General features: G+C 43.5%; 1 protein-coding gene across 3 annotated transcripts in view; it reads left to right on the top strand.

Annotated features, from left to right (window-relative positions):
- LOC142107027 (tumor protein p73-like) overlaps positions 1–27542 on the top strand; it is a 119002-nt gene that overhangs the window by 15422 nt on the left and 76038 nt on the right. For all 3 annotated transcript variants that reach the window (XM_075190154.1, XM_075190152.1, XM_075190151.1), the window contains exons 2-3: positions 20383–20478; positions 22491–22614. In XM_075190154.1, coding sequence (XP_075046255.1) covers positions 20420–20478; positions 22491–22614 — 183 coding nt within the window. In that variant the 5' untranslated portion in view covers positions 20383–20419. The remainder of the gene's footprint in view (positions 1–20382; positions 20479–22490; positions 22615–27542) is intronic.

The raw sequence follows: 27542 nt of genomic DNA, 5'->3' as shown, positions 1-27542 counted from the left end.
TGTTTTATCTACAACATTACACAGTACATGGAAGCACAATACATAAAACATTATGGGGGGATTTAAATTGACCGCGTTACTATAAAAAGTAACGTGACCTGTGCACTATTACCTTGTGCGCTTAAATACTGTTATTACGGTAATAGTGCTCTTAAATACTGTTAATACGGTAGTAGTGCGCCTAAATACCGTTACTACGGTAGATTCAACGCCGGCTTTTTGCTTACAGTTCCCTGAAATGCGAGCAGAAATCCAGGTTAAATTTACCGTAATAACAGTATTAGGTTTAGCGCAGCGATACTCTGGGGGGGAATTGAATTCACCACTATGTGCCAGGGGAGGGCTGGCAAAGTTCAGCCCGGGGGGCAAGATTCAACTCAGCAGCCTATTTTAAAAGGACAAAAAATGCTGGTGGCAAAGATAGCCCTCTATGGGATCGGCCCAGGGGGCAAATGCCCCCCTGTCACCTAGCCCAGCCTGCCCCTGCTATGTGCAGTTCGTTATAAAAACTGCATTGATACCATGTCCTGCCTAATTAGAAGTACTAATATACTCTATTTTAGGAACATTTATGAAAAGTGCTGAGCTGGAAATTGGTGGCGTTAAACATAGCAGTCAGTCACTATCTCACTGTCATTTTTCTTATAAAGTTTAGAAAAATGAATGCACACATCTGATTGGTTACTTTGAGTAGCGCAACATTTTTGGTTTGTGCACTAGATTTCATAGAGGACCCGGAATGTTATGAGCTGTGCTGCAGAATGTCTAACTGGGCCGTGTCTGAGGGTTCTGATCATCATCATTTATTGATATAGTGCCAACATATTCCGTAGCGCTTTATGCTTGGGTACAAACTACAAACACAGTAATTAAACAATACTGAGTAATACAGTCAGACAGAGAGGTAAGAGGGCCCTGTGCGTAAGCTTACAATCTATGGGACACTGGGAGTTTGATAATGACAGCACCTGGTGGAATGGGAAATGTTCTACTGGAAGTGAAACTAATTTAATAAGATAATGATAAGTTAAGATAATCACATAGTATTTTTTATTTTAGCAAATAAAGAAGCTGCCAACCCACTAGGTTGTAGGTAAAGATCATTTTATGAATTTGCAAAACCAGAACATAAGTGGCGTTACTTTTTCTTTTTTGCAAAATATTTTGTTAAATGATTAAAGCATAACTTACATGCAAAATGTAAATATTAATATATGAAGTATGAAAGAAAAATGTTTTTTTCTGTGTAACCCTGACATTCCCCTGCATTGCTGTTTATTAGAGTATTATATCCCCATTCCAGTACAGACAGCTGAGGACATAACTTGATCTGAAACAGGATAGAACACTGTGATATATAAGCAGAGTATGTCATATGCCAATTCAGACTGTGCATTTCTGCTGAGCAAGAATATATTTCACACTCTGCTTCAAAATGATGTCAGATAGAGATGCACCTCCCTTCTTACACAGAATGCTGCCACAGAGTGGGGACGGCTATAATGATGGTCAGATTTTAGTTAAGTATAAACACTTATCCAGCCACATCCTCTGATACACCGGCCAGTCACAACATTAAAACCATTGACATAACATGGATTATCTTGTTACAACGGCACCTGTTAAGGGGTGGGATATGTTAGGCAGTGAACGAGCAGTTTTTGAAGTTGATGTGTTGGAAGCAGGAAAGATGGTCAAGCGTAAGGATCAGAGTGACCTTGACAAGGGCAAAATTGTGATGGCTAGAGGACTGTGTCAGAGTATCTCTAAAACGGCAGGTCTTGTGGGATGTTACCGGTATGCAGTGGTTAGCACCTACCAAAAGTGGTCCAAGGAAGGACAACCAGTGAACTAGCGACAGGATCATGGACCTACAAGGCTCATTGATGTGTGTGGGGAGCGAAGGCTAGCCCGTCTGGTCCAATCTCACAGAAGAGCTACTGTAGCACAAATCACTGAAGAAATTAATGCTGGCTATGATAGAAAGGTATCACACAGTGCATGCTGACCTCTGTCCACTGCCAAAAGCCCCTAAAATGGACACGTGAGTGCCAGAGGTGGCCTAGTCTGATGAATCACTTTTTTTTTTTTTTCTCCTTTTACATCATGTGGATGATGACCGGGGTGCGTGTGCGTCGTTTACCTGGGGAAGAGATGGCACTAGGGTGCCCCCATGGGAAGAGAGCAAGTTGGTGGAGACAGTGTGATGCTCTGGGCAATGTTCAGCTGAGAAACCTTGGGTCCTGTCATTCATGTGAATGTTACTTTGACACGTACCACCTACCTAAACATTGCTGCAGACCGAGTACAGCCCTTCATGGTAACGGTATTCCCTGATGGCAGTGGCCTCTTTCAGCAGGATAATGCGTCCTCCCACATAGCAAAAAATTGTTCAGGAGTGGTTTGTGGAACATGACAAAGAGTTCGAGGTGTTGGCTTGGCCTCTGAATTCCCCATATCTCTGTCAGATCGACCATCTGTGGGATGTGCTGGAAAAGCAAGTCTGAGCCATGGAGGTCCCACCTAACAACTTATAGGACTTAAAGGATCTGCTGCTAACATCTCGGTGCCAGATACCACAGGACACCTTCAGAGGTCTTGTGAAGTCCACGCCCCAACAGGTCAGAGCTGTTTTGGCGGCATGACGGGGACTTACACAATATTAGACAGGCGTTTTTTATGTTGTGACTGATCGGTGTATATAATAATATTAAAAACTGCCTATATTTGCTGTTTAAGTTTTAAAAGAACTGTGTGTTGAAGGGATTTAACATTATGGGTAGGAATTAGTGAGAGGTACAAAGTTCCTGCGATAAACTCTGAGAGATAAACGACGATAATGATGGATGTTTGGCACTGAACATCCTTTAAGAGTTTATAAGCATTAGGACAATATGCACACTAAATAGATTTTTTTGTAATAGGGATTTTAGTGAAGACATACATTGAGATTTTGATTGGCTACATTGACCAACTATTGGACGGTCTGAGGGTTCCTAATTCACCACAAAATGTGAAACAGTAGATTATACCCAAGGTTTTAAGCGCGATAGGTAGACTTCTGTGAATAAGAGTAAAATACAAAGACTATACAATATTTATAGAAGAACTCTACCTAAAACTTAAAATTAGTTTTGGGTGGGATTCTAATTCTGTTCCTCTAGAGGTCCGGAGCTGGTCTCCACTATGCTGCTACCAAATGCTAGTTGCACACAAGCAGTAGAGTAGAGTTGAGTGAACCTTTCAAAATTTTATTTGTGGCTGCTTTGCAAAAGTCAAAAGATGATTTTTCAATAAACAGGATTTCCTACAAGAAGTTCCTGTCCAGCCAGATTCCTGCTCCCCCAGACATCTTTCTTTGTGATGTGAGTAATATGATTCAGAAATAGGAAATGTGTTTGCATTATTTGCTGGTTGACATTTGCATTTCTTTCGCATTTATACTTCAAAGATTCAGTTTATCCGTTAGATACCCATTCATAAGCCAATATTTATTAAATGGAGTATATTGATTATAGTATAAGAATTGTAAACACACCCATTGCGATATACAGACCTGGACAATTTTGTTGGTACCCTTCCACGAAAAAAAAGATGAACCCATATATTTCTCTGATATAAATTGAAACTGACAAAAGTGATTGGCATCCATCATGGTTTACTCCATATTTAATAGAAATAAGACTTTGCATTTGATTCAACAGAATATTTGAAACAATAAAATAAATGAAAATGTTATGGACAAAATGATGGGACCCTTATCCTACTATTCTGCTGCACAACCTTTAGCGGCAATCACTGCAAACGAGAGATATCTGTAGCTCTCGATGAGACTTCTGCACCTATCATCAGATAGTTTGTCCCACTCTTCCTGAGCAAACTGCTCCTGCTACCTCAGGATTGATGGGTGTCTTCTCCAGACTGCATGTTCCAGCTCTTTCCATAGATGTTCGATAGATTCAGATCAGGGCTCATAGACGGCTGCTTCAGAACAGTCCAATGCATTGTTCTTATCCATTCTGGGGTGCTTTCAGCTGTGTGTTTTGGGTTATCGTGTTGGAGGACCCATGACCTGCGACTGAGACAGAGCTTTCTGACACCGGGCAGTACGTTACACTCCTGAATGCCCTGACAGTCTTGAGCTTTCAATGTGCCCTTGCAAAGATATAAGGCACCCTGTGCCAGACACAGCACAGCAGCCCCAAAACATTGAGCCCCCTCCATGTGTCACAGTGGGTATGGTGCTGATGTCACTAGCCAAAAACCTCCAGTTGTGACTCATCTGTCCACAGGACCTTCTCCCAGAAGCACTGGGACTTGTCAATATGCATTTTAGCAGATTCCTGTCTAGTTTGTTCTGTTCTTTCTCCTTGGTGATCTTCCATGGTGTCCACTGTCCCTCAGAAAGCGTTGGATGGTGCGATCAGACACTGACATACTTTGACCTTGGAGTTCAGCTTCTATCTCTTTGGAAGTTTTCCTTGTCTCTTTTTCTACCATTCTCACCATCCTTCTGTTTAATCTGGAGTCCATTCTCCTCTTGCGGCCCCGTCCAGGCTACAGTCTCATGGATTTTAAACTTCTTAATAACATTTGCACCTGTAGTCACAGGACATCAAGCTGCTTGGAGGGGGTCTTCTAGCCTTTACCTTTACCATGCTTGTCTATCAATCTCCTCTGCTTTCTCTGGTCCATGTTCAGTGTGGTGCCCACGATGATACCAAACTGCAGAGCGACTACTTTTATCCATTATCCATAGGCTGAATGACTGATTAGAAGATTGAAGACCTGAGTGACTCTAATCAAGAAATATCACTATAATCCAATTATTTATAATCTTTTGTAAGGGTTACCAACAAGTCTGTCCAGCCTATTTAGAATATATTTGGACAATATGCAATAATTTAATATTTATAAAAGCATGTAGGTGTACACGAGGCAATAGCTTTTAATGTCATCACTTTTCAGGAGGAATGAAGCATTGTTTCAATGAGCTGTAAGGGTACCAACAAATTTGTCTACGTCTGTGTCTTTGAATGATAAACAGGCTATATGGCAGTCCAGGGTTATCAGTTCCAGGACTAACACACTATTCTTTGTATGTTTCTCACACGTCTATAATTTCATATTGTGCACGTTGGGGATTCCTCACTATCATCTCCGCTTGACGCACAGTTTCTGAATATTGATTGACCAATACGACCTCCTCTGCCATGACGTCGTCACCATCGTCTGCAAACAGGGAAGGCTTATCTTTGTTTGAAATTGACGCATGTTTGTCAGCCTTAACTATTGATTTTTGATGACAATGACTTACGAGTACAGGTAATAATTCCGTCAGCAGTGACATTACCACGGACAACGTTTCTTTTTTGTTTAGGAATTATTAATTTTGTGATGCTGAGTTGTCTGAGCCCCTAGTTCCCACATTCTCGTACGAGGAACTTGTTTATCCCACAATGTTAATGTTTTGTCCTCACCTGTCTACCTGTTGGCCATCACGTAACCGTAAACTTTTATCTACTTCATTTGACTGTTGAGGGGTATCACATTACAGTTGTGTTGCATGTTCTCACACTTAGTGGGCGATTAATTTCAGCGCAGTCAGTTTGGAGCCTCACGTGATGACACTCTGCAGGATTTTAGGGTACTAAGACATCGCGCATAGAGGTGCAAGAAAAATAATCAATATTTTAGGTAGATGTGTACAAACGGGCATATGTGCAGGTTGTTTGCGATTGCTTTACCACTTATTATAAGTTGTTCAAGTGCGTCACGCCAGGCTCCACCAGGACTTCGTGCTGAATTTAAATGCCCCCCACCCCTTACGTGAAAATTATTATGACCTTCCATATTGTCACTACAATCTACTAAGTCACAAATAGATAAAGCTTAGTATAACATGATGATAAAGGTGAAGATAAGTAATTGGACGTTGCGTTGTCATTACAACGGCCAACGTGAGCTAGCTGGTCCGACCTAATGGGAGCTTGAATTTTGTTATTTTCTGGTTATCTTGTTTCAGGTATGCTGTTGTCATCACTACTAGAATGTATATTGTGTATTTAAGATGTGGTAAACATACAAAAGAAGTTTGTCTGGAAACACACCTACTGCGGTAATTATTTCAGTGATTAACAAACCTTTATTGCGCCTGCAATCTCCCGGCTCTATCATAATACTCTATTCCAAAAATATTACACCACACCTACTGTGGCAGTGAAAATTTGGCATATTGTAATCTGGGTGACCTGATAGACAAATCTAGGTTACGTTTTTTTAAAACAAAATAAAATCAGTTTCAAATTGTAAATGACACCTTCATAGCGATTTACTGCAATAAACCGCTTGAGGACAGATATCGCAAGATGTGAAAAACTAAACTGTGTAAACTGACAAATACGTGCAGTGTACAGACTGAGCAGTGTGCGGGCTGAGCAGTGTGCGGACTGAGCAGTGTCCAGGCTGAGCAGTGTGCGGACTGAGCAGTGTGCGGACTGAGCAGTGTGCGGACTGAGCAGTGTCCGGGCTGAGCAGTGTACGGACTGAGCAGTGTACGGACTGAGCAGTGTCCGGGCTGAGCAGTGTCCGGGCTGAGCAGTGTCCGGGCTGAGCAGTGTGCGGACTGAGCAGTGTACGGACTGAGCAGTGTGCGGACTGAGCAGTGTGCGGACTGAGCAGTGTCCGGGCTGAGCAGTGTACGGACTGAGCAGTGTACGGACTGAGCAGTGTCCGGGCTGAGCAGTGTCCGGGCTGAGCAGTGTCCGGGCTGAGCAGTGTCCGGGCTGAGCAGTGTGCGGACTGAGCAGTGTACGGACTGAGCAGTGTGCGGACTGAGCAGTGTGCGGACTGAGCAGTGTGCGGACTGAGCAGTGTACGGACTGAGCAGTGTGCGGACTGAGCAGTGTCCAGGCTGAGCAGTGTACGGACTGAGCAGTGTCCAGGCTGAGCAGTGTCCAGGCTGAGCAGTGTACGGACTGAGCAGTGTGCGGACTGAGCAGTGTCCAGGCTGAGCAGTGTGCGGACTGAGCAGTGTACAGGCTGAGCAGTGTCCGGACTGAGCAGTGTCCGGGCTGAGCAGTGTCCGGGCTGAGCAGTGTGCGGACTGAGCAGTGTACGGACTGAGCAGTGTGCGGACTGAGCAGTGTCCGGGCTGAGCAGTGTACGGACTGAGCAGTGTACGGACTGAGCAGTGTCCGGGCTGAGCAGTGTCCGGACTGAGCAGTGTGCGGACTGAGCAGTGTGCGGACTGAGCAGTGTACGGACTGAGCAGTGTCCAGGCTGAGCAGTGTACGGACTGAGCAGTGTGCGGACTGAGCAGTGTCCAGGCTGAGCAGTGTGCGGACTGAGCAGTGTACAGGCTGAGCAGTGTCCGGACTGAGCAGTGTCCGGACTGAGCAGTGTCCGGACTGAGCAGTGTCCAGGCTGAGCAGTGTCCAGGCTGAGCAGTGTCCAGGCTGAGCAGTGTAGTCCGCAAGGTATCTGAATGAATCAGGAAAGCTGCTTTTTAGGCTGAGCTGAGCAAGAGTCAAGATTCACCTGTGAGACAGTGGTGGTATATTTACTAAACTGCTGGTTTGAAAAAGTGGAGATGTTGCCTATAGCAACCAATCTGGTTCTAGCTACATTCTTCAAAATGACAGCTAGAATCTGATTGGTTGCTATAGGCAACATCTCCACTTTTCCAAACCCGCAGCTTGATAAATTTACCCCCTGGGAGTGGTTTCTCCTTTCAGGCAACCACAAGAAAAGAGTGTGAAACTGGTTTCATGCTACCTTTTATACAGTTTTGGTCATGTGATGGTGACTGGTACATTGTGATTGGCTCCTTTTTGTTTACTTGACGGTGATTGGTCTGATGGTACAGGTGGTGTTTTATTTGTTCAAATGTTCTCATTTCAATTCAACCCTGATTCACGGCCCCGAATCTTATAAAATTTGTGTGAATTATAACTGTAGACAGATACATTTGCTCAATTCCAAGCTGCGGAGGTGAACTTCTCGTTAAATGGGAAGTTAGAGAAGGTGATTCCTCTACAGACACAATAAAAAGGATAAACATTTTTCACACATAAATGGGCATTAGACCAACAGGGACCCCTACAACATGGATATCACACACTGTGTAATATATGAAGAGAGAGCGGATAGAAGATTTCCCAACTCCAAATCGTCCAGAAAGTAATTATTTGCACACCGGACACGCTGATCAATTAAAACTTTGTTTGCTGTTTTATCAAGACCAACTATAAAGATAAGGAGGATCAGCAAACCGGTTAAATTGAGGTTTTATTGCTGTCTTGAGCTTTAAGTCAGTACAGAGACATAAAATATAGTCCATAAACGGCAAGTTCGGAGGTGAAGAGCATTGACTGCACCACTGTAGCTTTGTAATAGGCCAGTTCTTAGCAGCATCGATCAGACCAGTTTATTGAACCCATTGGGGAATAACACACCCCAGGTAAGTAAATTCTGTGTTCGTCTAACCTAGTAGACTTCACCCAAAAGATACATTTTGTGTTTTGCATGATCTTCATGTTATTGCTCCATTCAGCTCATCTGTCAGCTAAAGTTATAGACAACGCTATTAATTACGTTAATACAGCACAGTGAAAAGTGATGTGATTGACACAGAGGAAGAAAAGAGTTCTATGCAAATTTGTATACGTATTTTATGAATATTATACAGCCCAATGGTCCAGTATATTATACAGCCACACTTCCCAGTATATTATATAGTCCCTAATTGTTTAGCATGTGGTATAGCATCTGAATGGCCAACATATTACATTGCGAAAATTGTACAGCACATTATATAGCTACTACCTGCAGAATAGAATACAACCCCAATTTTCCAGATCAAGTATACATAGAAATAAACATATATAATTAAATATTGCCTATTATCTCATTGGTTTTAAATGCTCTTTATTGGCTGTTGGAATTAACTGTACGACAGTAATCATTGGACTAGTCATCAGTGTTGGCACACCCAGTATATCTGCACCTAGTACCCGAGACCATTGTAATCCCATGTGAGGGCTCCCTCTCCAGGCAGTCATGTGACCAGCTCCCAACCAATGTGTTACATTGTGACCGATCTAGTGGTTCTTTTTCAGGAGAAGTTACATTGTTGCATTCCAGAACAAGATTATATTCTCTGGGGGGTAATCAATTGACCGCGAGTTGTTGTTTTTCCCCGCAGCATTAAAAAAAAAAAAAAAACTCCCGCGGGTTTTTAACTGCTATAGCGACCGGTTTTAGGTAACACAGCGTTAAAACTCGTGCAATTCAATTGAAAAAGAGGGAACGCTGCCCCTGCACGTTAATCATTGGTGTTTGTGAGTTTTTAGGGGAGTGAAGGGGAGTGTTTAACGCGGTCATGTATAACATGTAAAAAAGGATTGGCATACATTAGATTGCATTACACAACCTATATATTTGATAATATCTACATTACAGTACTTTCTTAAGCATATTTTTTATTTCACTATTATTTACTATAGAATCATTTATACCATGTCAAAACACATCAGTACATACATATTTGTACCAAAAACATACATAAATATATTTAATTAGTGATTTTTTTAATGTTTTTTTTTTTTTTTTCATTTTTTCACAAGAAAATCAACTTTTTCATGTTATGCATTACTGATAAACATAGTTTAGCTTTTTTTTTTCATTATTACATGATTTCAAATAGTTTTCATAGGTTTTTTATTTTTAGCACATCCCAAAGAGGTGCAAGATAAAGCAGCATATTGTTCTGTTTAACGTGCCGCGTTAAAAAACAATTGAATAGCTTTTAACATGGCTGCATCTCACACACCCTATATTTTCCATAGACCTTCTCCTGGAGCGCCAGAGGACAGTTTCATGAAAAAAAAAACGAGCATTAAAAATGGAATTGAATCGCGGGTAAAGTTAACCTGTTCGAAAATTATAAAAAAAAAACAGCGTTAAAATGACTTAACGCGGTGTTAAAAAATATCTTGAGATCAATTGAATTCCGCCCTCTGACACAGTTGTGGGGAATAGAGTAAACTTCCAGCAGATGATACAGCCAATAAATTTAAATAAACTTGGGAAAGAGACAAGTTTGTCCTAAGATTAATGCTAGTAACACATCATTCACCCACACCCAAATCCGCACCTGTGTTACGGCGGTCAGACGAGACAATTGTACTCTATCTGCACTTGTCATTCTTTGATTCTGTGTGTCATAGGCAAACCAAGTGATAGGGGTTTCCTAGTGCCTGGCAACCCCCCTTCAAGCCTGGCACTGTATAATTGAGGTGACTGGACCCTGCTCCCGCTTCACACAACTCTGCTTGAAAAGGGAGAGCTGCGTGCACCTAACAGTAGTGCACGCAGCATTGCCCACATATATTATAAGGATAGGAAGAGTTGGAGAACAGCCAAGCACTGGCTAAAATTATAGCCACGCCCCCATGCATGCTGGTCACGCCCACTGACGGCGTGGTGTGGAAACCCCCCTCTGCAAATCCTGCGTTTGCCCCTGTATATGTGTGTGTGTGTGTGTGTGTATGTATGTATATATATATATATATATATATATATATATATACCTTCTTTGATATATTGAAATCAACAGTGTCTGCATTTTACAATACAAATGAGTGCGGTTCAGTGAAGTCTGTGCCTCATTTCCTGATATAACTGGATGAATTCAGGGAGTTGGACTGTGCAGATAATTTTGTAATTTCCCTGTCAATAACTCACTGGAAAATCCGGATGTTTCATCATATTTCCTAATTAGAAGGTACAAACCGCAATTATTGACACACACACGCTACTGAGATGCTCCCCTGTGAATTCATGAACCATAGGGGGCAAATAAAACCAGAGCCCACTGTGGTTCTCGGGCGTTTTGTTCACGGAATTACGGATGTAGATAGATTCTGAGTACAGCTGTGAAGTCACTTGTTGCTGCCTGTACCCTTCATATCGATCCTTATCTCTGTGGCGCAGAGTCGGTTGAATCACAGAACTGTGATAGTGATCTGACTTTCATGTGACAAACGTGTTTCTTTATAAGGTCCACTATAATGGTCGTAGATCTGTCATTTCCAGAATGCAGCGATATATCAGACGTTTCTCTATATCACTCACTCTGATTTGGCAACATGACTCCTCGTTTATTTTTTTTTATGCAGGTTTATATAAAAACCTGTGACTGATAAATATATTTACCCTGGACGTGGATTAGTACAGGCAGATGTATGTGTATAAATATGAGCGAAAAATGTCCCATTTGTTCACCATAAAATACTCTGGAAGCGGCAAGAACAACACCACCAAAATCATGTTGATGAAATAACCGCTTCATTCAAGAAAAGAGTTTAAAAATGAATGTGCACTACACAGACCAGGGGGCGTTGGTACTAACCACAACATAGGCTGCCAACTCCTTCCACCAACCCAGCGCCTGAAGCCAAAATAAAGGTTCTTTAAAGTAGATGAAATTGCAAAATTTAAGATAAACCTTCTACATGTCGCATCTCAAAACTGCACAAATCAATTGCAATAACAGGGACCAATTAAACTGAATAGTCCAAAACATTTTAGTTTAGTCCAATCACTTTTAAGTTATCATCAATTCATTCCTCAAATAAACTCACACTTGCCAACCTTTGAACAGTTAATTCCGGGAGATCTTGGGCAGGGGGCGTGGTTGGAGGGCGGGCGCGGTCAATCGCGTCATTTTGGCCCCACCCTGGTGACAAAAACATCATTTTGTTGGAGGAGCGTGGCCAAAATGATGCGATTCACCGCAAATCGCATAATTTTGGCCATCAAATAGCAGTATGCGGTATTCTTGCCTGCTCTCCCGGTAGTCCGGGAGACCTACCCAGATTTTGTGAGTCTCCCGGACATTCCGGGAGAGTTGGCAAGTATGAATAAACTGCATGCAACCGCATTTCTCCAGTATATCGGGGCAATAGATCTGTGCCATACAGCCAGGAGACATGCACTATGCAGGTCCATCTGTTCCGCTGGGCACGATGGGCAAGTGCCCGAGGGTCCCACAGGCACATGGGCCCCATAGACAGAGCTCTTTCTTAATTAGAATAAATTATCCTGAAAAGGAAAATAAAAAACTTAACTTGCGGTCAGGTCAGGTGGCGATCCGGCTCCGTGCTGCGCTCACGCTGAATGCCAGGCCTGACGTCATCAGGCCCGACGTTTACATTGAGCGCAGCACGGAGGAGCCACAACGCGAGAAGCAAGCGAAATTCAAAGAAACAGAAAATAAGAAGAAAGAAGAGAAGAAGGGGGGTGCAATAAGGTGCGGGCAGGGAGAGGCGTGGCCGGGGGGCACACAGGCGGCCGCATCCCCTGTCATGTGATGCGGCCGCCTTTGCACTGACGCGGCCGCATCTGATGACATCGGATGCGGCCGCGGGGGGAGAAACAGTTTTTTGCATCCGGGGAGCGGCCGGCCGGCCTACCCCCCGGCCCTAATAGGCGTCTAACCCAGCGGCCCGGGGGGGGCGCTGCCCCCCTGCCCCCCGGGCCAGCCCGCCACTGGGTGCAATCAAAGAACAAGGCGATATAAAGGTAAGTGAAGGGGGGATTTGATTTTTTAGTTGCTGTTCTTCAAGGGTGGCAGAACAAGTACATTAAAACAAAAAAAGTGTCCCCTGTATAGTCATACACACCTATGGCTTCAAGTCGTGCCCTCTGTATAGCCACATGCTGTTATATAAAACAGCTGTTCCGCTAGCTGACCCTTGTCGGCGGAGGGCTGACGAATTTTAGACCTTGGGGGCAACCTATTAGGAACATTTTAAAAGAAAAAAGTAACTTGCCCTGGGGCATCTGCAAATATTAATTAAGCTGTGAGCGCACTGTGGTTGTACTCTGCAAGGGAAGTCTGCAAAATATGTTGTTTTCAAATGAATCATCTTCAGGCAGATGGCTGTAGAGGCTCCAGTATCCTATATTACTCCAGGGATGTAGTGATCAGGTGTATTTAACATTTACTTAGGCACTAGGGAGATAATCTCACTACTACTTCAATGGTTACTACTCTCTTATATACAATCTTTGACTGATCTTGAGGACAGACTTTATGACGTGTTCATTTTTTCTTTTTTTCTTTTTTTCTTTCTTTCAGTGACCCAATGCCCTCATAACCCTCCAAAACATATTAACAGCACGGTGGCTCAGTGGTTAGCACATCTGCCTTGCAGCACTGGGGTCATGAGTTCAATTCCCGACCATGGCCTTATCTGTGAGGAGTTTGTATATTCTCCCCGTATTAGCGTGGGTTTCCTCCGGGTGCTCCGATTTCCTCCCATACTCCAAAAACATACTGGTAGGTTAATTGGCTGCTATTAAAATTGACCCTAGTCTGTGTGTGTGTGTGTGTGTGTGTGTGTTAGGGATTTTAGACTGTAAGCTCCAATGGGGCAGGGACTGATGTGAATGAGTTCTCTGTACAGAGCTGCGGAATTAGTGGCGCTATATAAATAAATGGTGATGATGATGGTTAGTAGTCCTCTGACAATCTAATGGATTGTGGGAGTGGCTTTGTGGCAGGGGTTGGGTCTGCTGTAATTAGGGTGTGGTCTTATTTTGGGGGCGCGGCCAGCCTGAGAGTAGTAGAAAAAATTAGAGAGCAGGTAAAGAGGAGACAGTCACAAATCCTTAAATTTATTTGTAGCCTATGTGGATGGAAAGTTATTTCTATTATAGGAATATATAATTTGTCTGACTAGATGGCTTACAGGGCTCATCATTCAGTAGAGGTGCCATTATTGTCTTCTCTTTCCCACAATCCCTTTATCTTCTCTCACATCTTTGCTCTTAATCATCATCATCATCATCACCATTTATTTATATAGCGCCACTGATTCCGCAGCGCTGTACAGAGAACTCACTCACATCAGTCCCTGCCCCATTGTAGCTTACAATCTAAATTCCCTAACACACACAGATAGACAGAGAGAGAGAGAGACTAAGGTCAATTTTGATAGCAGCCAATTAACCTACCAGTATGTTTTTGGAGTGTGGGAGGAAACCAGAACACCCGGAGGAAACCCACGCAAACACGGGTAGAACATACAAACTCCACACAGATAAGGCCATGGTCGGGAATTGAACTCATGACCCCAGCGCTGTGAGGCAGAAGTGCTAACCACTGAGCCACCGTGCTGCCTATTGAGATGTGACCGCCCTCTCAGTAGATTGGGGGAAAGCCAAGTAAAGTCTAATGTGAGGAACGAGGTTATTTGGTCTTTCCAGTACATTTCAATGACTTTTACTGCATGAAAAATAAGATGGCGGCCAGCAATAATAAATTATAGATGAAACTATGTAGTTTGATATAGTAAACTGTGTTCTAAGATGATATAGCTAAAAGTCAGTTGAGATCTGTGCATGTCTTTGAATGTAAGGAAAGGTTCATTTATTAAACAGTGTGTTGCTTTTGGCCATTTTAAATTGTGACTGTGTTAAAAATAAAAAATAAAAGAAAAAGCATTCAAAGCTGCAAATAAGGCATACAGTACACACAAGTTGGTTGTTGGGTGAGTTATATGTCCTGTTATTTTAATAGTTTGATGCATGTTTTACTGACAACAGTGAGTGTTGCAGTACTAAATAAGACCTGATGGTGGCAGCAGTACACAGCATGAAATTGTACAAATGCTCTATCGAAATGAAATATTTAAAGGTTTAAAGGCCAATGACAAAGGTTTGAACATTCCCATTTTATTGCAAAGTTCTATAATGTTTTCCTGATCTAAGAAGTGAAACCAGCTAAATAAATGTTGCATATTCGCTTACAGTTGTTGCTGTTATGCAATAGTAATACTCGGTTATCTCTGACAGTTATGTCATTATTGAGCAATCCCGTTGTAACGTGATGGTTTTCACGCTCCAGAGCCATATGTTCTACAACGTTATTTTTATAATTGTCGTTTTGTGCTACAGTGCTCTGCAGTGCTGGGCAGTGGTTAGAAGAGGGCATACGTAAAACAGGGGCATGTAATATAGACAAAATAAGTGCTAATGTAAAAACACAGGGTGTGGGGGGCCTTGCTTCCCTGCTGGGAGTAGGGTAAGTGCTACTGCTAATAAAGAAGTGACATTTCAGAGATCATTTAAAGATTTGAAGGTTTGGGAGAGTCTGATCAGATGTGATAGGGAATTCTATAGGTGGGGAGCAGCACAGGAGAAAACTTGTAGACAGAAGGGAGATATGGTTATCAGAGATGAGGCAAAGCGCACATCAGAGGAACACTATACCTCTGACATGACCTGACCGCTGGACATGATCATAATACAATTCTATTACACTCTATACAGACATAGGACACTACACCCCCAACATGACCTGACCACTGGACATGATCATAATACAATTCTATTACACTCTATATAGACATAGGACACTACACCTCCAACACGACCTGACCACTGGACATGATCATAATACAATTCTATTACACTGTATACAGACATAGGACACTACACCCCCAACATGACCTGACCACTGGACATGCTCATAATACAATTCTATTACACTGTATACAGACATAGGACACTACACCCCCAACATGACCTGACCACTGGACATGATCATAATACAATTCTATTACACTCTATACAGACATAGGACACTACACCTCCAACATGACCTGACCACTGGACATGATCATAATACAATTCTATTACACTCTATACAGACATAGGACACTACACCTCCAACATGACCTGACCACTGGACATGATCATAATACAATTCTATTACACTCTATACAGACATAGGACACTACACCCCCAACATGACCTGACCACTGGCCATGATCATAATACAATTATATTACACTGTATACAGACATAGGACACTACACCCCCAACATGACCTGACCACTGGACATGATCATAATACAATTATATTACACTCTATACAGACATAGGACACTACACCCCCAACATGACCTGACCACTGGACATGATCATAATACAATTCTATTACACTCTATACAGACATAGGACACTACACCTCCAACATGACCTGACCACTGGACATGATCATAATACAATTCTATTACACTCTATACAGACATAGGACACTACACCTCCAACATGACCTGACCACTGGACATGATCATAATACAATTCTATTACACTCTATACAGACATAGGACACTACACCCCCAACATGACCTGACCACTGGACATGATCATAATACAATTCTATTACACTCTATACAGACATAGGACACTGCACCTCAATATCTATTAAAAACTTATGTGAAGGAGAAAATGATTAACAATATTTTAAAGAAATATGTGAATCTACGTATATGCTGAATTTGATTATTAATGACGAAATGCATCATGTATATATAGCACGTTACACCCTTAAGGGTCTGAATTAGCATTCTGTTTAAGGTTCAATACTATTAAAACTGTACAAATCTAAAAGGAGTTGCTAATCTCAGATGAGAGAGCAAAACAAAATTCTTATTTTTTTTAAAAAAAATGTAATAATAGTCTTTAATAAATTATAACGAGTGCTGTCTGATCGCCGAAATACTGAGATTTATATCCAGCAGTAAAAATAAGGGACAAAGTACTAAACAAAGGAGTTTTAAACACGAGAGACCTTATCAGGAGAAACCAAGACAAGTCTTCAAAGCTTGGTTCTGTCCCTGGAAATCGTACAGTTAGCGACGTATACATTGCTGGTCTGTCGACATTAGAGGCCATTCTTACTATTGAGTCGTGGGGCGAGCGCACACAGTGGGACACTGACTTTCCGTCGATGTCACAGTGTGTCCTGAAATTTTCCAATCAGAAACCTCTTGGCAGACTAACATTCGCTTTATGCGTAACATACGAAGGCAATAAAGTGGCATATTGTCGCCGACACTGGACGGGTTGAGGCTTGTCGAGCTTGGCACATCTTCACGGTGGGAAGCGCAACTTCTAATTTCAGTCTTCCACATGCCGAAGACCTCTAGAGGCTTCGGTGATGTTTGAGCCGAGCAGAGGAGCCCGTGGGCGGAAGTGGTGACCCTTTAATGTAATTGACTCCCGCAGAGTGATGCTCGCACTCTCCTAATCACTGCGAGTCATGTGAGGTGTCCCAGCACCTACACCATCGTTACTAATAAATCATTAAAAGCTCTATACTGGAACTACTGACGGAAAAAAAACAAAAAACGCTGGTTCATTAAATTTTTATTGACACATAACGACTGTTCCCAGAATCCGGGATGTCATCATGTCGTCAGGTTTTGCTAAGGAGCAAGTTGTTTACGAGGAGGAATTGTAGGTTTTAAGGGGCACCAGAATTCATCATCATCATCATTATTTATTTATATAGCGCCAGCAAATTCCGTAGCGCTTCCGTAGAATTTATTAAACATGTAAGCTGTCTACATGTGGAGAACTTTACATGGGAAAAAAATAAAACATCTGTACAGATAAAAAAAATAAAATGTTAATTTTTGAAAAAAAATTAATTATCCTTTTCTCAGCAACCATTCCTATATTTAGTATGTACAGTGTGGATTTGCTGTACACAGTAATGTACAAAAGAAAAAATCTATTTTGCAGAAATGTATAGATATAATACGGTATTTGTGTTATATTGCGGTGTAAAATACAGGAGAGAACCCACTTCAATGTATTAGTGAATGAGATAAAAATGTAAATTATGGAAAAGTGTAAAAAAAATAAATAAATAATAATTTAGACATATTTGACTTTTGCTTGTGATACCTTCTGGGTTTAGTTTTTGGTACCCCAAAGAAATTTTTTGGGGCAGAAAATGTTTCACACATTTTGTTCATTTGTCCGTTAGAGATTTGTTGTGGGGTCTTTTCAATCAAAAGTCATTATCAAATTTACCCTTGTTAGATGAAAATAGGTAGAGCTAGACCCAGATATAATAGCTCTAAGTTACAGTAATAAAGATATATACGTTTTGTAAGTTAAATATTAAAATATGGTGTTAATAAATAAATAGATGATATATTTAATTAAAGGATGAAGCTGTCCGCTACAAAAGATTAAGCTGTCATTAGCTAAGGCTTGACAAAATTCAGTGGTTCTTATTGGCAAAAAGGCCCAGACGGAAATGGATTGGACCATTAACTCCGGATGACTGTCCGTCTGCCTGATCACTGCCCATCTCACCAATAGGCTCCCAGGCTGAGGGGCAGGCTGGTCCTGCGTGCAGCCACGTTAGCCGAGAGTGCATTCTCCTATGTCTTTGCTGCAGGCTTTCCAATAATAACATCGGTCAACACTCATTTTATTACCAATCGTAATAAAGTGTTTTTGGGGTAACTTTGTGGCGCTGATTCCGAATATGGTTTGGGTACGGTTGATCGGTGCGGAATATTCTGAAACCGAGGGCTCCTCCAATTAAAACACGAATCTGTGGAAAAAACGATGTAAATAGAAGCAGACTTACCTCCATACTGATGTTGTAGATGTCCGATCGGCGCAGGATGCTGACCGCAGGTGACTACTGAGGTGTCCGTCAGGAGACCTTAACGTCATTGCGACCTCTATCACTTTTAATTTAAAGCAGCAATGTCTGGTTAAGTGTCTAGACCAGGGTTTCCCAAACCCAGTCCTCAGGGCTCCCTAACAGTGCAGGTTTTCCATATCTCCTTGCTGGAGCACAGGTGTATTCATTACTGACTGACACATTGTAACAGATCCACAGGTGGTCCTAATTATGTCACATGTGATCCGGAAAACCTGCACTGTTGGGGAGCCCTGAGGACTCGGTTTGGGAAACCCTGGTCTAGACACTTAACCTGCGGGGTCGTGACATTGCCGCTTTAGATTAAAAGTGATAGAGGTCGCAATGTCGTTAAGGTCTCCTGACGGACACCTCAGTAGTCGGACTCGCCTGCGGTCAGTATCCTGCGCCGATCGGGCATCTACAACATCCGTATGGAAGTAAGTCTGCTTCTATTTACATCGTTTTTTTACAGATTCGGGTTTTAATTGGAGGTGTCGTTATGGTGGTAATCGTAAAAATTACCACCGCTTACAAATTGCTTTGAAATTGTCTCAAATCATAAAAAAGTAAATACATAGAATACATAATGGCAGTTTATTCGGTATATTAACAGATAAATAGTATTCTGATTCAGATAATTCCAAAGAATGCACAGAGTTTGTACCATTTTATTTTATGTGGGTTACCAGAACAATCACGTTGGAGGATCCAGCAATAGTCTACCATCATACATCTGTCCCACCTGCCTTCAGACCTTTCCTCCATCAGCTTTATATCTTGATGAAACCTCTCCCCTTGTTCCTCACTAAAATCATTTTACCTTTTATGCTCATTTTAGTACCAAATTTTTAACATTTGTGAGAATGTTTTGCTCCAGTTTTTCATAATTGTTCCTGACAACCGAGACATATCTGCACGGGGCAGAAGCTTTAACATTATTCATACATTTTGTGAAATTAGATTTCTTGATAAGTTTACCAATTTGAGGACCATCTAAGATACCACGATCTACAAATGTATTTCAAGCAATGGCCATCTTTCTCCAAGGCCTTTACAAATTGTTTCATTAGTCCCAGCTGGATATGGAGTGGTGGGAGAATGATTTTTTTTTTTTTCCCCCTGTCAACCAATGACTCATTATTGATGTTCGCTGCACCTACAGTCATGTTTTCTCATGTTTACAACCACTTTGTATGCAACTTGACTTATTTACACTAATTACATATATACATTTATCTATTATACAGACGAGAAACAAGAAAAACACAATAGACAACGCGAACCGCTCAACTGAGTGCTGGTTGGGTGACTGATCGCTTATATACAGAGGGGGATATTCTAGAATGTTCGCGGAGTGAACATTCTAGAATATTGACGTGTCTGACCTTCTGGTAGATTCCCATATGCATGCGTTATGGCTTAAGTTCCCTATTAATTGAAGGTATCCAGTATCTCCAGAACTAGAGCCAATATGGAAAAACTTTCATTTTTGAATTTGGCAATCAAAAAATACCCTAAATTCGTTCACATATCCTTAGAAAAAAAAAATAAAATAAAATATTATATATATATATATATATATATATATATATATATATATATATGTGTGTATATGTGTATATATATATATATATATATATATATATATATATATATATATATATATATATATATATATATATATATATAAATATAAATTATTTTTTTTTGGGTCGTCGGTTGAGCTGTGTAATATGTTCATGTTTACATAAGTGACCTGGCTGTTGGAGGTGAATATATTGCAGAATCCACATATGGCCGTTTATATTGAGATTGTGCTCTCTGATTGTTATACTGATCACTGTCTGTTCTGGTCACAGAGTCATATATCCTTTGTCTGACTCCCCCTCGGTGAAGATGTCCCATTCTTCCCATGCAGATGAAGGGACGACATTTGAACACCTCTGGAGTACCTTGTAAGTCACACATGTGGGATGTATGTCATTTTAAATTCCCCTTAGCGTTAAGGAACGTGGTAAAAGCATCATTTTGTACTGTGAAAAATCCTCAAATGTGATTTTAACTTACTATTAAAGTGCTTATAGTAAAGGTGGCCATTTTGTGAATACCATCATTCCATTAGGAACTAGCGACACCACTGAGGCACTTTTGTGAGATTTTTTTTTTAGCTGAACCGATATTAGACTGCAGCTTATGCATTCCGTAGGAAGTTACAGGTGATTCTATAGGCCGCTTCCTATCACGAGTATTGGTTCAGCCCACAAAATGGCTGCCCCCACCGTTTCCAGGCAATAGGTGTACTTTATATTTCGAATACTGATGCCAGTTATACTCTACTAAATCTAGGTCCCACAGTTCCCCAACAATAGCGCATTAACTGATGATACTCCCGTAGTCACGATGCCGTCTGATAATTAGTAGCCACTATTCATAGTTGTGCAGTGATGGCTGCTAAGATTTGAGGAACTGTAAGGCACTATATCGTATTCCCTATATTATACATATATTATACATTCCACACGGGTCATCTTTTGCAGAGGGGACCAGAGTAGAATGTAGGACCATATTGATTCCATCATCAGCTCGCTTACTGTGGGGGTCATAGGCAAACCGAGGGGGGTAGGGGGTTACCTAGTGCCTGGAAACCCCCCATCCAAGCCTGGGGCACTGTATAATTGAGGTGGCTGGACCCTGCCCCCGCTTCACACAGCTCTGCTTGAAAAGGGAGAGCTGTGTGCACCTAACAGTAGTACACGCAGCATTGCCCATGTATGTTATGGGGACAAGAAGAGTTGGAGAGCAGCCAAGCACTGTCTAATATTATAGCCACGCCCCTATGCATGCCGGTCACGCCCACTGGTGGCGTGGTGTGGAAACTCCTCCTCTACAAATCCTGAGTTTGCCCCTGGGGGTATCCGTGTGTGCAGGTTTGTGGATATATAGGAAGGAATTATTTGCAAGGTACCGTAGAAGAGTATCTAGGCTTCAGGCCTTTGAATTGGTTTTTTTGGATGCTACATATTATTATTATTATTATTATTATTCTTTTCATAGTCCTTTTAAGGTATCTATCAAACTTGTGTGGATTTTTCAATTTAGAACCAGCTATACAGTCAATTATAGTATCTTTAGTCCAGTGCCCCTCGTGTTCTTGTAGTTATGAAATTTAAGGAAATTTAAATGTTGGATGTGTATTTAGATGTTATCATTATATTATTATTATTATTATTATTATTATTATTATATTATATTATTATTATTATATTGTTTATTGTCCGGTATTATTGTTGTGTATTTAAATATTGTGTTAATGCTTGGCAAAACTATTGTGTCCTATCACGGAGACCCACCTTTAATTTAGAAACTCTGCTTGACACCATTATGTTTTTTGGTATGTTAGAATTGTGCTACTTCCCATGCCATTCTGCAAGGCTTGCTGAGACTTGTAGTGCCATAACTGCTGGCAAGCTGCATATATTTGCTCTAGGATATATAAACAAGTGCCATATATATAACAGTATAGTGAGGGGGGCCGTGATCTCCAGCCTTTCAGTCCCCGTTTCCGTCCAGACTTGTTTGGGCTTCAGATAATCGGTCCCTCTGTAGTACTAAACTCATAAATATCGACTAGATGTACTTACACAAGTAATGCTAATATATGTATAAATTCCTGTAAATGGTGTTCTGATGTCATCACTAGTAATAGGAACAACGTATGTGTATTAGACCAAATAATGATCCTCCCAACTATAAATTATTAGAAGTCGCCTCTAATTTCCGTCACTTGCATGAAAGCCCCTGGCCTCCGACTTTGTACCTTTCTATAGTCACGGAACACCGTAATGACTTCTAGTATCCTTATAATTTACAGTAGGGGATAAATTATACCATGTCTGAGGAATGTGACTTGTAGGATGAAAATATCATACACAGTAGTAACTTCAGCTCTACCCCATTCTCCTATCAGGGAACCGGACAGTAATTATTTCGATCTACCTCCATCAAGTCACTCCAACAACACAGAGGTCACCAATCGGACGGAGGTCAACATGGATGTGTATCAAATGAGGAACATGAACGAATCCATCATGGTGAGTGTCAGGTTTCTACCATATAAAGTATATAGAATTCTTAGACAGATGTGTCGTTTTCATATAGGTATTACTCTGTCATTACGTCTCTTCATCATCATCGTCATCACCATTTATTTATATAGTGCTACTAATTCCGTAGCGCTGTACAGAAAACTCGCTCACGTCAGTCCCTGCCCCATTGGAGCTTACAATCTAAATTCTCTAACACACAAACAGACTGAGAGAGACTAGGGTCAATTTGATAGCAGTCAATTAACCTACCAGTATGTTTTTGGAGTGTGGGAGGAAACCGGAGCACCCGGAGGAAACCCACGCAAACACGGGGTTTATGTTAGGGAATTTAGAATGTAAGCTCCAATGGGGCAGGGACTGATGTGAGCGAGTTCTCTGTACAGCGCTGCGGAATTAGTGGCGCTATATAAATAAATGGTGATGATGATGATGATGTGTCATGTGACCAAGTTCATTCGGATATCTGCTCAATGATTAAGGACTTCAAAAGTCAACAACACAGCGGAGGCAGAGCCTTGTCCAAGCCTGCGCTATGCTGGCACTCGCAGTGACTGACACTGGGTTGCACAGTAATTCTGAGACACTTGAGTAAAGTTTGTGCTGTAACACGCAGATCTGGCACTGAACGCACACGTTTGCCTCATCGCTCCGTGATGTGACTCAGTATGGACATGCTGCATGTGAAAGAAACATGTTATATATATTTTTTTCCCTCTCGGTTTTATTTTAAGAATTCCGAGTGCTTTGCTTGCCAAACAGGAAATGAAAGGTGCCATATGCTCCATGTGAGGTCATTTGTCTGCAGCACGATTTCATTCATTCTACCTCCTGATATTTGTAATGTCTGAGCACATTGTGAGACAAAAATAAAATAGTTTAAATTTAATGTTGTGTAAATGGAATATATTTTTATTTTCAATTTTTATTAAGCAGACGTATCATTTATATAAGCTATGATAGTATACCCATCACACAGGCTGTGGTGAGGTACCACCAAAGGGGTTGTGTCCACCACCAGGTGGAGCCAATAGTGTGTAGAGAGAATGCACAGTGCAGAGTATAAGGTTATAGAGAGAATGCACAGTGCAGAGTATAAGGGTACAGTGAGAGGGCACGGGGGAGAGTATAAGGGTACAGTGAGAGGGCACGGTTCAGAGTATGAGGGGTACAGTGAGAGGGCACGGTGCAGAGTATGAGGGGTACAGTGAGAGGGCACGGTGCAGAGTATGAGGGGTACAGTGAGAGGGCATGGTGCAGAGTATGAAGGGTACAGTGAGAGGGCACGGTGCAGAGTATGAAGGGTACAGTGAGAGGGCACTGTGCAGAGTATGAAGGGTACAGTGAGAGGGCACGGTGCAGAGTATGAGGGGTACAGTGAGAGGGCACGGTGCAGAGTATGAAGGGTACAGTGAGAGGGCACGGTGCAGAGTATGAGGGGTACAGTGAGAGGGCACGGTGCAGAGTATGAAGGGTACAGTGAGAGGGCACGGTGCAGAGTATGAAGGGTACAGTGAGAGGGCACGGTGCAGAGTATGAAGGGTACAGTGAGAGGGCACAATGCAGCATATGAAGGGTACAGTGAGAGGACACAGTGCAGAGTATGAGGGGTACAGTGAGAGGGCACGGTTCAGAGTATGAAGGGTACAGTGAGAGGGCACGGTGCAGAGTATGAAGGGTACAGTGAGAGGGCACGGTGCAGAGTATGAAGGGTACAGTGAGAGGGCACGGTGCAGAGTATGAGGGGTACAGCGAGAGGGCACTGTGCAGCGTGTGAACGGTACAGTGAGAGGGCACGGTACAGCGTATGAAGGGTGCAGTGAGAGGACACGGTGCAGAGTATGAAGGGTACAGTGAGAGGGCACGGTGCAGAGTATGAAGGGTACAGTGAGAGGGCACGGTGCAGAGTATGAAGGGTACAGTGAGAGGGCACGGTGCAGAGTATGAGGGGTACAGTGAGAGGGCACGGTGCAGAGTATGAAGGGTACAGCGAGAGGGCACTGTGCAGAGTATGAGGGGTACAGTGAGAGAGCACGGTACAGCGTATGAAGGGTGCAGTGAGAGGACACAGTGCAGAGTATGAAGGGTACAGTGAGAGGGCACGGTGCAGAGTATGAGGGGTACAGTGAGAGGGCACGGTGCAGAGTATGAAGGGTACAGCGAGAGGGCACTGTGTAGAGTATGAAGGGTACAGCGAGAGGGCACTGTGCAGAGTATGAAGGGTACAGCGAGAGGGCACGGTGCAGAGTATGAAGGGTGCAGCGAGAGGGCACTGTGCAGAGTATGAAGGGTACAGTGAGGGCACAGTGCAGAGTATGAAGGGTACAGTGAGAGGGCACGGTACAGCGTATGAAGGGTGCAGTGAGAGGACACAGTGCAGAGTATGAAGGGTACAGTAAGAGGGCACGGTGCAGAGTATGAGGGGTACAGCGAGAGGGCACGGTGCAGAGTATGAAGGGTACAGCGAGAGGGCACTGTGCAGAGTATGAAGGGTACAGCGAGAGGGCACTGTGCAGAGTATGAAGGGTACAGCGAGAGGGCACGGTGCAGAGTATGAAGGGTGCAGCGAGAGGGCACTGTGCAGAGTGTGAACGGTACAGTGAGAGGGCACTGTGCAGAGTATGAAGGGTACAGTGAGGACACAGTGCAGAGTATGAAGGGTACAGTGAGAGGGCACGGTGCAGAGTATGAGGGGTACAGTGAGATGGCACGGTGCAGAGTATGAGGGGTACAGTGAGAGGGCACGGTGCAGCGTATGAAGGGTACAGTGAGAGGGCACGGTGCAGAGTATGAGGGGTACAGCGAGAGGGCACGGTGCAGCGTATGAAGGGTGCAGTGAGAGGACACAGTGCAGAGTATGAAGGGTACAGTGAGAGGGCACGGTACAGCGTATGAGGGGTACAGTGAGATGGCACGGTGCAGAGTATGAGGGGTACAGTGAGAGGGCACAGTGCAGAGTATGAAGGGTACAGCGAGAGGGCACTGTGCAGAGTATGAAGGGTACAGCGAGAGGGCACTGTGCAGAGTATGAAGGGTACAGCGAGAGGGCACGGTGCAGAGTATGAAGGGTACAGCGAGAGGGCACGGTGCAGAGTATGAAGGGTACAGCGAGAGGGCACTGTGCAGAGTATGAAGGGTACAGCGAGAGGGCACGGTGCAGAGTATGAAGGGTGCAGCGAGAGGGCACTGTGCAGAGTGTGAACGGTACAGTGAGAGGGCACTGTGCAGAGTATGAAGGGTACAGTGAGGACACAGTGCAGAGTATGAAGGGTACAGTGAGAGGGGACGGTGCAGAGTATGAGGGGTACAGTGAGATGGCACGGTGCAGAGTATGAGGGGTACAGTGAGAGGGCACGGTGCAGCGTATGAAGGGTACAGTGAGAGGGCACGGTGCAGAGTATGAGGGGTACAGCGAGAGGGCACGGTGCAGCGTATGAAGGGTGCAGTGAGAGGACACAGTGCAGAGTATGAAGGGTACAGTGAGAGGGCACGGTACAGCGTATGAGGGGTACAGTGAGATGGCACGGTGCAGAGTATGAGGGGTACAGTGAGAGGGCACAGTGCAGAGTATGAAGGGTACAGCGAGAGGGCACTGTGCAGAGTATGAAGGGTACAGCGAGAGGGCACTGTGCAGAGTATGAAGGGTACAGCGAGAGGGCACGGTGCAGAGTATGAAGGGTACAGTGAGAGGGCACGGTGCAGAGTATGAAGGGTACAGTGAGAGGGCACGGTGCAGAGTATGAAGGGTACAGTGAGAGGGCACGGTGCAGAGTATGAGGGGTACAGCGAGAGGGCACTGTGCAGCGTGTGAACGGTACAGTGAGAGGGCACGGTACAGCGTATGAAGGGTGCAGTGAGAGGACACGGTGCAGAGTATGAAGGGTACAGTGAGAGGGCACGGTGCAGAGTATGAAGGGTACAGTGAGAGGGCACGGTGCAGAGTATGAAGGGTACAGTGAGAGGGCACGGTGCAGAGTATGAGGGGTACAGTGAGAGGGCACGGTGCAGAGTATGAAGGGTACAGCGAGAGGGCACTGTGCAGAGTATGAAGGGTACAGCGAGAGGGCACTGTGCAGAGTATGAGGGGTACAGTGAGAGAGCACGGTACAGCGTATGAAGGGTGCAGTGAGAGGACACAGTGCAGAGTATGAAGGGTACAGTGAGAGGGCACGGTGCAGAGTATGAGGGGTACAGTGAGAGGGCACGGTGCAGAGTATGAAGGGTACAGCGAGAGGGCACTGTGTAGAGTATGAAGGGTACAGCGAGAGGGCACTGTGCAGAGTATGAAGGGTACAGCGAGAGGGCACGGTGCAGAGTATGAAGGGTGCAGCGAGAGGGCACTGTGCAGAGTATGAAGGGTACAGTGAGGGCACAGTGCAGAGTATGAAGGGTACAGTGAGAGGGCACGGTACAGCGTATGAAGGGTGCAGTGAGAGGACACAGTGCAGAGTATGAAGGGTACAGTAAGAGGGCACGGTGCAGAGTATGAGGGGTACAGCGAGAGGGCACGGTGCAGAGTATGAAGGGTACAGCGAGAGGGCACTGTGCAGAGTATGAAGGGTACAGCGAGAGGGCACTGTGCAGAGTATGAAGGGTACAGCGAGAGGGCACGGTGCAGAGTATGAAGGGTGCAGCGAGAGGGCACTGTGCAGAGTGTGAACGGTACAGTGAGAGGGCACTGTGCAGAGTATGAAGGGTACAGTGAGGACACAGTGCAGAGTATGAAGGGTACAGTGAGAGGGCACGGTGCAGAGTATGAGGGGTACAGTGAGATGGCACGGTGCAGAGTATGAGGGGTACAGTGAGAGGGCACGGTGCAGCGTATGAAGGGTACAGTGAGAGGGCACGGTGCAGAGTATGAGGGGTACAGCGAGAGGGCACGGTGCAGCGTATGAAGGGTGCAGTGAGAGGACACA

Source organism: Mixophyes fleayi, chromosome 11 (genome assembly GCF_038048845.1).
Source record: "Mixophyes fleayi isolate aMixFle1 chromosome 11, aMixFle1.hap1, whole genome shotgun sequence".
Taxonomy (NCBI): domain Eukaryota; kingdom Metazoa; phylum Chordata; class Amphibia; order Anura; family Limnodynastidae; genus Mixophyes; species Mixophyes fleayi.
This window is presented reverse-complemented; position numbering and strand designations above follow the sequence as displayed.